Raw genomic sequence first — 12,135 nt, 5'->3', positions numbered from 1 at the left:
TTTCCCGCGCTCTCTCTGACTTCATTCTTTGAGTAGCACCCCCGATCCCCGAGAGAAGGAAAGAGTAATAATGTTAAGGAAGCCAACCCTTCGCGATTCGGTTATTTCCTTTTCTGGAGGCTGAAGACGTCTAGGAGAGGAATAGTGTGGATCCCATGTAGGACAATGGGGTAAGGCGCGTAAGGATGCAGTTACATTAGGACCGGAGGGAGGGAGAAGTGTGTTAAGAATTTACTCCTTACAGGAAGCAAAGAGCCTGTGGGAATTTCTGGTGCCTTGCTTCTCATAAATTCTGCCTGAAGTTGTGTGCAACATCTTTTCCAAACTCTTCCACCCAATTTTTATGTTAACTGCATTTTCTGTCCCCCCAAACGAAGAACCTGAGGAACCACTCGTGCGCCAACAAGGTGTCTCCACCCTTTCCCACGCTAGAGGAACATTTAACCTTTAATTTTCCACATCGAGTATGAGACGGCGTTGGGAGACCCCCCACCCCATGCATATTTACCTAGGGTTGTGAAGTAATCTTGCTTTTGAAAACGGGCCCAATCGAAAGGCAAGATTCCCCCAAGTCTGCTTTTCCTGTGGGGACGGATGACAGATGAGTAAAGATCACAGAGGTTGGAAAGAGACCATGCCTGCGTCTTCCATGGTTCTTTCTTGGCGACCAGTTTGGCGGCCTGTTTGTTGTCTATTTCTTAGCAGCGGGACACCCTCAGGGGTGGTTTTGAGTAGGCCGGTGGGTAAAGAAACCAAGGTTCAGACAGGGTGCAGAATGATTATTTTGGGTGAGATCAAGAGTTTTCAGTTTTATTTCCTTTGAGCCAAGTCAGTACTTGGACTATCTCAGATGGTCCAGGAGCAAACTTTGTCAGTGATTTCATTTTTAGTCACTGTTAATTATACCTACGTAGCTTAAGCCATGAGATGTGATTCAGTGAGTCAGATCCACCCATGTCGGTTACTGTGTCTAGATTCATGGTTTAGTCTCAACTGTTCTCTTCCTTCTTGAGGTGGTGATAATGCAGACAAATTTAGGGATTATCTTTAATTCCCTAGCAGTTTGACATTTCAGTTTTAGTCAAAGTACATTATAAGTCCACAGTGGTTTTTTTTTTTTTTTTTTTTTTTTAGTTTCCCAGTTATTAGAAGCAATCGATTCTTATAAATACTGTGTAATAAACTTTGAATACTGTGAGATGAGACTTAGCCAAATGAGTAGCAGTAGTAGTTTGTTGAAAGTACCCCTCCATTCTTTTAAAATAAACTTCTAATTTTAGAACAGTTGGGTGGCTGAGTCCTTAAGCATCCACTTTGGGCTCAGATCATGATCCCAGGGTTCTGGGAGAGAGCCCGGCATCAGGCTCCCTGCTCAGTGGGAAGCCTGCTTCTCCATCTCCCATTCCCTCTGCTTGTGTTCCCTCTCTCGCTGTGTCTCTTTCTGTCAAGTGAATGAATAAAGTCTTAAAAAAAAAACCAAAAAGAACAGTTTTAGATCTACAGAAAAATTGTGAATGTGGTACAGAGTTCTTGTGTACTCCCACCTAGTTTTCCCTACTAATGACATCTTACATTAGTATTGCACATTTCTCACAATTAATGGACTAGCATCGATACATTACTATTAAATATGGCATCTATATATTTAGATTTCTTAGCTTTTACTTAAATGTCCTTCTTCTGCTCCAGAATCCCACCCAGACTCCCACACTACATTAAGTCATCATGTTTCCTTAGGTTCTTCTTGGCTGTGACAGTTTCTCAGACATTTCTTGTTTTTTTTTTTTTTTTTAAAGATTTTATTTATTTATTTGACAGAGAGATCACAAGTAGGCAGAGAGGCAGGCAGAGAGAGAGGGAAGCAGGCTCCCTGCTGAGCAGAGAGCCCGACGCGGGACTCGATCCCAGGACTCTGGGATCATGACCTGAGCCGAAGGCAGCGGCTTAACCCACTGAGCCACCCAGGCGCCCCATTTCTTGTTTTTGACAACCTTGAGAGTTAATGACAATTTTGATGCCATTACCTGACCTTAACTAGTTAGGTACTTTGCAGAATGCCTCTCTACTGGAATTTGTCTGACATTTTCTCATTATTTTACTAAGGTCATAGATTTTTGGGTAGAAGACTATAGAGATAAAGTGCCATTCCCATAACATTGCATTAAGGGTACATACTGTCAATGTATTTTATCATTGTTGATGTTACCTCAATCACCTGGCTAAGGTAGTGTTTGTCAGATTTCTCTTCTTCAAAATTACTCTTTTCCCTCCCTTATGTACCATACTGTTTGGAAGGAAGTCACTATGGGAAGCCGACACTAAGGAGTGGAGATTATGCTCCACCTCCTTGAGGGTGGAGTAGCTACATAAATTATTTCACCCACCTACTTTTTATTTATTCCCCTAAGTACCATTCTCTGGAGTCTGAAATACTTCATTTTGAACTAATTATTTACAGAGTAGTAACACGTTCCACTGCTAAGTATAATAACAGTTTTACATCCTTTTAATAACCAAATAACTATTCATCCTTAAACCATCCCTGTGAAATTTTACAGTTCCTCTTCTGCTACTTTTGATGTGCTATTTTTGCTTTTAGAAACTAACAAACAACAAATTTCCCCTTTCAATACTATAATTAGACCTGGTGTTTAGAGTATTTCTCCAAAATTGATATTATCCCGTAGAACTCGAACCCATACAATCTACAGAGATACCTCCACGGTGTCATGATCTTAAAACAAAGACAGTGCAAGCTGTTTACTCAGGAAAAAAAAATCACCCACCACACATAAATGTGTATGTATATTGATACACACCTATGTATGTTGGCCTTCTGTACCAAGACATATTTAAAATAAACTAAAATTCATAAATTACAATATGGACACTTTAGTTTGTAAGTGTGGGTTTCTTCTGATATGGTCTGCTGATGCACAACACCCCAACTTTAAGTCTGAAGTAAATTTGTATACAGTAACAATGTAATTTTCTAACAAGGGTGGAAGTGAGCTTTTTGAGAATCATTCACATGTTGTCCATTTCAACACAATGGATATCTTTATAAGGATTCACTGGAACAATGTCCCTTAGACTTCAATGTGAAGAAAAGTTCTGCTTTTGAAAAATTGTCATACGGGCACTTCCCCTTTCCTTTTCCTATAGTCAAATTTGTGCATTACCTCTATAAAGCAAGAAGGATACTAGGGAAAGATGTTGACTGGTATGTTTCTGTGCAGTAACATCCTTGAATTAATTTTAATTAATAAGATATTATCACACTCTCCCCTTAGCTCTATTTTCTTTACTTACTTTTCTGATACATTGTATGTATGTATATGTATATGTTTTTTGTAAGCTGTCTCAGATCCTACTTGGAAGAAAGCAGAGTACTAGAAAATAAACACATAGAGTGCATAGTAAATGAAAACAAAAGTGAGAGAATTTTTGCTTCCCGAAATGAAAACGTTGATAAAAGTGCCCAAATCCCTTTGAACTGTCTTAGAGTTTTCTGAAAACTTGGACCAAGAATTATCATGTGAAAAGAAAAACAGGAAGAAAAACATAAGACTTCAAACGGAGTGAGTTCTCTTTGACGATATTCATGGCTATCATCCCCGAATCTAGACCAAAAGTTCCAGATCTTGTTAAATTTAAGACAAACCTCTTTGAACTTAAACTTTGAACTTAAGAAAAACAATCCAGATCGTCCCTCCCCCCATATATTACCCTCCCATCCATTATCCTTCTTAAATAGATACTTCGGGACAATTTACTGATGCGCCATTTCCATCAGATCTGGCTCTCAGGTTTGACATTCAAAAGGGGGCTGGAGGTGCGGAACCTCAGGCTGTCCTTGGCGAGCGTACTTTAAAGCCGCCGCCAGCCAGCGCCGCTGTAACCCCGCGCACCGGCCGGTCGCCGGCTCCTGCCCCTTTCAATCTGCGCCGACGCGGCTGCCGGATCCCGGGGACTCCCCACGCCGGGAATCTCCCGCCAGCTGCGCGCTGCGTCCAGGCGACGGCAGGAGCACGTGGAGCCGCCGGGGAGCCAGAGCGCAACTCCAATCCAACCTAGCCCAGCCCAGCCCGGCGGCGAGATGGAAGGTGAGCCTCCAGCCCGCTTCTTTTCTAAGGGGTCTTTGAAAAGTTCGACCGGTGCACGCAGCAGAGAGAGTTCCTTCTGAATCTCGGTTTTGCTTCTATTTATTTCTTTTGTCAAAAGTAAATATGAGGTATTTCAGAAGGCAAAGCGTGTCGGGTCTCATACATCTCTCATACAGCACCCCCCCCCCCAAGTCCCCACCTAACTTTGGAAAGTGATAACTTCTCCTCAGTTTTATGTCTTAAGGGTTGTCAGACATGAGGGGTCAACTCGAAGTCTGCAGAGGAAGAGTACTTGTGGGGCGTCCCTAAAATGGCAGCAAACTGGGTTGGAATCACTGATCTTTTTGGATGCTTTTTTTCCTCCATGGCCTCAGTGTCCATTGGAATTATGCTAATCTGAGTGACTTATTTAGAATGAAACGTGACAGTTTTTTTCTTCTAAGAGTAAATGCTATCATATGAGAAGGGTAAATTTTTATGTGGTTGACACTGGTGGTTCCCTTAGAACTCTGTCTTCTAATGATCTTTCTCTACCCAAAGCAAAAATCAAGCTCAATTAAAAAATTTCATTTGAATTAATTTTGAAAGTCGTGAAACTCCTCGCTTCTCAAAAATTTTACAGTATATACTTAATTGGGTAACTAAAATTTCACACTACTATTGTAAACTTCTCAGTGGTCTTTTCCACAAGTGTTTGTAAAACCTTGAAAATGGCAGATGCATTTCAAGTCGGGGAAGGTGATGATATTTCAAAGATCAGAATTTGTGAGAAACATATTCATTGTCTTAATAAATGAGATAGACACCTAATAAAAATGTTAATTTGATAAATATTATGAATAACATGGATTTTTTCATAATAATCGAAGGGTTTTCTGTTGTCAATTAACCTTGATCTTTAGCAACTCTGAATCTAGAATATATGAAGTTATTTAAATTTGATTAAATATTTTGGGATACAAGGTACAGGAGGTAGAGCTCCCCCCCCATAATATAATTGAATGCAATATTATGATCCTGAAGTATTTACATGGGTATGCTTACAATTTTTCTAACTGCTGTGGCCCATATAATTTTTTTTTCCTTATAGAATGCCAAACAAGTCAATGTGTTTAGTATGGATATGGAAACTTTTAAATGGCCATCATGAATAATGCTTCAGGTGTTTTCTCTTATGAAAAACTATGCTATTAATTTTAAATTATTGGGGTTTTAAAGCAACTCTAAATTTTCACATTGTGAATATTTAAAAATGGTTTATGAAGTGTAATTGTTAATATGTAAAGGTCTGGTTGGCCAAGAACAGGAAAAAATTATGTCACTATACATTACAAAAAAATAATTTTAAAAACTCTCATGCTTTCATTATTATAGATGAGTTGCTAAATTTGTTTTTGTGAAGTTATAAATCAATATTCAACACTATTTTTTCTTAGTCCTTTCGCTTCTCCAGACTAACATACAGAATAGTGTAAATCTGTGGGAAGGAGAGTATTTCCCAGTAAATGTTAATACTCCTGAATTCACTTAATGTGAAATAAAGAAATTACTAGCTTAATAGCATAATTTGGGATAGTAATGTCCCTAACAAACTTTTAGATAAGCCTGAATAAAGACTGTCTGAATAAGAAAGGAATGAACACTTGTTCTCAAACTAGTAACTCAAACTAGAATTTGAGTTAGAATGTACAAACTATAAAGGGGGAAAGATGGGATATAGGATATAGGCAGTGATCAGTTGTGTGTTTAGATATCTAGATTAAATTCATAGGTCCATAGAGATGGATAGTATATTGTATGCTTAATGGAAAAACTTCAACACTTAAATCAAAAAATAAAATTTAAAAATGATTAATGATGTGAATTTGGCTTTTCTATCATCAGGTCCTTGAAGATGGAGTAGGTGATGTAGTAAAATATCTAGTTCATTATAGCTGACTGAGATTGACTAATCTGGCCCATGTGCTTCATATTAAAATATTTTTATACTATCTTGACATTTTGGACTCAAAATACAGAGATTTGAACTACAGTGTATACCTCTAATTTCTTGGCAGTATAAGAAAGTAGGATACTTTATGGAATACCTTTATATTCTGCCTAATTTGGTGATCAAATTAACATGCTACAGTTTATTGTGAAATGTAAAGCTGTTTAGTCAGTCATTCCCTCAGCATATAAAATTTTTTAAAAATTCATTCTTCAGCAAACATTTATTGAGACATTCTATCTGTGAAGATGTCAGATGACATAAGCTTTTGAAATGGAAATTTTGTCATATAAAAATGAAAAGTTAGTACATATAATAAATAGCTCAGGAACTATAACTTTTTTCTTTTCTCACAATCTGTGATCTGAAATATTTTCTGTCCGAAGACTCTTGATGTTGCTAAATTTTGTTATTTGTGTTGTAATAACAGTAGTTCTTCTATCTGTTATGGTTGAGAAATGAAGTTGTTCACAAATAAAAATTTCATAGGTATTGACATGTTTCTTATTTAATATAAAACTTTTCTATTAAAACTATATTGGATAGAGATCTTTCTAAGTGTATTTATTACACAACCGCCTGTCTTATAAACAAGGTACACAAGGGATAACTTTATCTTGGTGACCCTGGGTTACTATTCTGACCATCAGGTGGTGTATTATTATTCTATATTATAATCTCGCAGGCATTTTGAACTGTAGAGTTGAATGCCCCCACACTAAATATTCCAGGATTATTGAACAAATTTTGTCTTCTTGATGTCAGCTTCTGCTTCTTACCACATGGCTTTTGTGGAGGCCATTTTTCATTTCTAAGTCCCTTTCTATGCTCTGGATGGTTGCTTTTACAGAGATGTAGCCTCCAAATGGTGGAGTTTACTGAGCCCTCCATTATGAGCATATGAAGGATGAAATGGTAAAGTTCAAAAGAACAAAAGCTACAGAAAGGCCACAGGATCCTGATAGAACATAATTTTAGAAGATTCCTGTTCGTGCTTTCTATGATCCAACATGGGATTTCACACTTTCTTCACTGAAGTCTTCAATCCATTCTATACTTGATTATGCTTACTTGTCCTTCAATATTCTGCTCAGGCATCATCACTCTGAAGGTTCTGCAGATGCCCTCCTTCTGATGACCTTCTCTGGTGCCTTCTGGTGGTCACCCTACTGGTCTCTCACCTTCTTTCACCTAAGCTAAGAGCCTTTCCTTTCTGTGCCTATTTCTGCCAATTGTATTGAAATTATTTATTGATTTAAATATTTATTCCCCCTGATCTTTCCTTCTAGAGGGCAGAGAATATGTCTTATTTTTGTGTACTTAGTTCCTGGAATAGTTCTTGGTTCATAAAAGAACCTCAGACTTTGTTGCATTTAATTAAGAAAATAGTGCTGAGGGGCATCTGTGTGGCTCAGTGGGTTAAAGCCTTTGCCTTCGGCTCAGGTCATGATCCCAGTGTCCTGGGATCGAGCCCCACATCAGGCTCTCTGCTCAGCAGGGAGCCTGCCTTCCCCTCTCTTTCTGCCTGCCTCTCTGCCTACTTGTGATCTCTCTCTCTATGTTAAATAAATAAATAAAACCTTTAAAAGAAAAAAAAGAAAATAGTGCTGAAAAACAACTTTTGTTATGTTTATTATGATGCCTTTTATTTAATTAATTTTTATGAGTAGTAGTTTATTGGTGCTAGCAATTTTTTGATAGAACTCAGAAAATTTTTAAAGTACTTAATTAAATAGTATAACAGAAAAGAAAGCCAAGAAAACAAAAATGTTATTGGGTTTTTTGGCTAAACTATCCCTAAAATCTAATGTAATCTATTAACTTCATATTGACAGATTTCAGGATCACTTATTAGTCCATTAAAATATGGATCAAATATGAACAGAAATTTGCTTTCTCAGTCAGTAAGATATAGATGATACCATAAAATTAGCATACAACTTTCCAGTAATACCTTTTTAATACATTATTATAAACTTGTCAATATATTAACTGTATATATTCACTTATTTAGGACTAAAAGATTATTCATACATCTTTTGTTAGATATCCAGTGTTAATTGGCTCCTGACTCAAGCTGTAGTTCTAGATCATGTATGAGAAGAACTGAGAGATTAATACAGAAACCTGCCTGTAGTAGGTGCTCAATAAAAGGATTTTTTTGGTATTAAGAATTCATTAATTATTTTGAAAAGAGATCCTAAACATCACAAGGACATAGAGATCAATCTGCTATCTAGCTTTTTAAAAATATAAATTTTTACTAACTGGTGTATTTATTATTTTTTTTAAAGATTTTATTTATTTATTTGACAGACAGAGATCACAAGTAGGCAGAGAGGCAGGCAGAGAGAAAGGAGGAAGCAGGGTGCCTGCTGAGCAGAGAGCCTGATGCGGGGCTCGATCCCAGGACCCTAGGATCATGATTTAAGCCAAAGGCAGAGGCTTTAACCCACTGAGCCACCCAGGCGCCCCCTAACAGGTATATTTATAAAAATTAAAAACCATAAGGATGACTCTAAGGTTTTTGAATCTCTAAAAAAAATGAAATAATGAAACAATAATTACATTTCTATTATATGTAGATTATTTAAAATATGACCAATGTATACCTTTTGGTTATTATTACTATATAATTATCAAAACACTTTAGTTCCCATGATTTTGAATGAGGTAATTTTCAGCATTAATGGAAATCTACTTTCTGCATCCAAAATTAAAATTCTTAGAGTCCGAAGTAGTGTAGAGTAAATCAAAAGAATTTGAAGTTGATACTGAATTATAGTGGATATATGTATATGTGTTCCTCTTAGAAGAGATTAAAAAAAAGTAGGTGTTTAAAAATGGATCTGAAAAAGAATAAAATGTGTTTATGAAACAATACTCTTTGCTCATTGTCAAAAATTCAAAATCAGTTTATCTCCCAACTTTTTATATCAATAGAATTAGCAACATATCACAAATTATGTTTATTAATATATGTTCTTAAAGCTGAAATTTTTGGCATATCAGATTATTTGTGGGTTTATACAGAAACTTTTAAAAAATAAACAAAACTGAAAATATTTCCATAGCATCAGTGATGAAGCAATATAAAGCTATATTTTCTACTTGTAACTCTTAATAATCTAAAGATTATTTAACTAGATTTCTTGCTTATTTTGGTTATTAATATAACTGTAGCTCCTTCTAGACTGTCAGGTTCCAAAGTGTAAGCATCTTTTTATCATCAGCCCATTCCTTAGCACATAGTACAACTATGGTCATATTAATTGAATAAATTAATGAATGAGTTGCCTGTGTGTTTGGTCATTTGATTATTTGTTCAGCTTTTAGGGTAAAGAAAATAAGGAGAAGAGTGACACTGAAACTAATTCTGCTGGCTAATTTGTCAGTGGTGCTCTTAAAGGTTTGGTAGAAGAGTTTAGAATGTTGGCTAAATCCAACAATATGAATACTACCATCTTTTTCTAATCCAATATTGGCTCTACTTTGGGTAGAATAATATAGTGTCTTCTAACTTTTGGATTTAAAAATTTTTTGCTACATTCTTTATTTCAGTGAAGCACTGTACTTTCCACAATAAACTATTTCTTTATAACAAGTGTTTTGATTCTTAAAATTGACAACATATTTCTCTTAATTTGAGTTTTCCATTGCAGCACTATCAGCTCACTTGCCAAGTGATACCTATTTGAAAGATTATTAACTTATCAGAATATTTTGGCCCATCAAAATAGTTTAATAGAATAGTAGTCATATAGAGTCAGTGGATATGAAAAAAAGATCATGCTCATAAATCTGTAAATAGTTTATAGATGTGGAGTTACATCACAGCTATATATAATAGCTCTGGTCTGAAAACTGAAAGTTACTAATTCTTATGCCTAACAATTATTTTTATTATCATCTGCCTTTATCTCTGTAATTAGGAAATCACTCACTAATAGCCATTAATAGTTGATTTTATGCTTGCATACGATGTAGATAGTACCATAAATGTGCATCAGAAGCTAACTTGATTTAAATTTTATTTGACTTTCATGAGTATCATTTACCAAATTTTAATGCATTGAAGATTATCAATGTATAAATTTATACTCTGACCTCAAAATAAAACTTGTTTTTACCAACTCTTTGAAACTCTTTGAAATATTAACATTTTGTAAATGTGACGAGTAAGATTGTGGTTCGGCACCTGTATTTTTTTTCCTGTGCATAATTGCTCATGTAAAATTATGTAAGTAAGAACATCATTAACTCTCCTATTCCCTCTATTTAAGTAAGTGCCCATAAAGGCTCAGGCTAATGTGCTTGGAACATGCTTTTACCACAGTGTCGTAACCAACTGCTCAATAATAAGAATGTGAGCATGGTACATCATGATTCTATATTATAAATTTTTAAAATAATTATTGTAAGGTTGGTTATTTCTTGCTGATTTTTATGTTCATAATTTTAAAATGTAAACATTAGATATTTTTAGTGACAACTTTGAAAGAAAGGTTATTTTTCCATCCTCTTTCAAATTTCAGGTAATACTTTAAAAACTATTCTGAAATAATAAGGTGAAACACTTGCAAGTGGTAATAGTTTTTATATATAAGCATCTTCATTTTCATATTGACAAATTGAAAAAACACAGTAGTGTATGTATTTGAAGCTGATATAAAGCTGCAAGTTTCATCTATCTATAGATTTTTGGGTTTTGTTTATTAAAACAGCTTATTCTCATTGTTTCACTTTTCAATAATTATTATATATTTGAACTTACTGTATTGTATACTACTAAGCTACCACTTTATCTGTTTTACGTATGGTAATCTATGTAAGATTTCATTTGAAAAATGAAGTGCTTCTTCAAAAAAAGTTTAAAAACTACTGGGATAGAAACATACTTTTTAACTAAGTAGTCTCTGGAAGCCACTGTTGTCCAGGATTCAGCAAGTTCTGTAGAAATTATGACTGTTAGAAATTGAACCCCTTCCTTTGGCTCTACAACTTCCTTTGTTAAGACTAAGGTTCCTAACTTTATTTTGGCACTGTGAATATTATGCTGTATCATTCAATCCTTGAGAAATAGCTGGCCCATTGGCCTACAAGAAATAGTTGTCTAAAGCAATTGTATGCCAGCAGATTCAAGGGGACCAGGTGAGAGAGTGGTGTAAGCCACTGATCCTCTCTCTTGGTTTGAGAATCATTTCAGTAGGACAAAAGACTTCATGGACCATCCTGACCAACACACTTCTGCTTGCCACCATAAAAACAAAATGCCCCAGAATTAATGGGTAAAAGAATTAGGATATGTCACCATTTTAACATTTTTCATGCATTCTAGAAACAAGATTGTGAGCTTGTTTGGTAAACAGTACTTCAGCAAGATAGGCCATTGGCATTTATGAATAAACCTTCTGTTTTGACTCTGTGAGTGTCCTGAAGGAACACAAGAATACATGGAAATTTGTAAAGATTTTTTAAAAAGATTTTATTTATTTATTTGACAGAGAGAGAGAGATCACAAGTAGGCAGAGAGAGAGAGAGAGAGAGGGAAGCAGACTCCCCGTTGAACAGAGAGCCCACAAGGGACTCGATCCCAGGACCCTGAGATCATGACCCGAGCCAAAGGCAGAGGCTTAACCCACTGAGCCACCCAGGTGCCCCAGAAATTTGTAAAGATTTAAATAGGATAATGTATATAGGAGTCCTACCACAAATTTGAATTAGTAGTACTGAGAAACCAGAGTACACAAGTATATAGCTTCTGTGCTAGCCTAGCCAACAGTATCCACGCACGTCTTAAAGAAATTTGGAGTTTCTCAAAGGACTCCATGGTTTTCCATTGCAAACATCAATGACCTAATGTGGTCCTATTTGTCCCAAACCTAAGCAAACCTAGAGAATTTTTACAGGTAATCTAACTTAGGGGTGGAGACATACTCTGTATAATGGAACAATAATGACTTAAAAAATTTTATAGTAAAAATTAGTGTAATGCTTATAGATCTTGTGTCAAGTACTCTATACAATGACACTGATATT

The 12,135-nt window shown here is 35.7% G+C and overlaps 1 protein-coding gene across 1 annotated transcript in view; it reads left to right on the top strand.

Annotated features, from left to right (window-relative positions):
* The first annotated feature begins 3,929 nt into the window (after positions 1–3,929).
* IKZF3 (IKAROS family zinc finger 3) overlaps positions 3,930–12,135 on the top strand; it is an 86,975-nt gene continuing 78,769 nt past the window's right edge. Inside the window, exon 1 of the mRNA XM_045985710.1 lies at positions 3,930–4,106. Coding sequence (XP_045841666.1) covers positions 4,100–4,106 — 7 coding nt within the window. The 5' untranslated portion in view covers positions 3,930–4,099. The remainder of the gene's footprint in view (positions 4,107–12,135) is intronic.

The sequence above is a fragment of the Meles meles genome, chromosome 18 (genome assembly GCF_922984935.1).
Source record: "Meles meles chromosome 18, mMelMel3.1 paternal haplotype, whole genome shotgun sequence".
NCBI lineage: Eukaryota > Metazoa > Chordata > Mammalia > Carnivora > Mustelidae > Meles > Meles meles.
This window is presented reverse-complemented; position numbering and strand designations above follow the sequence as displayed.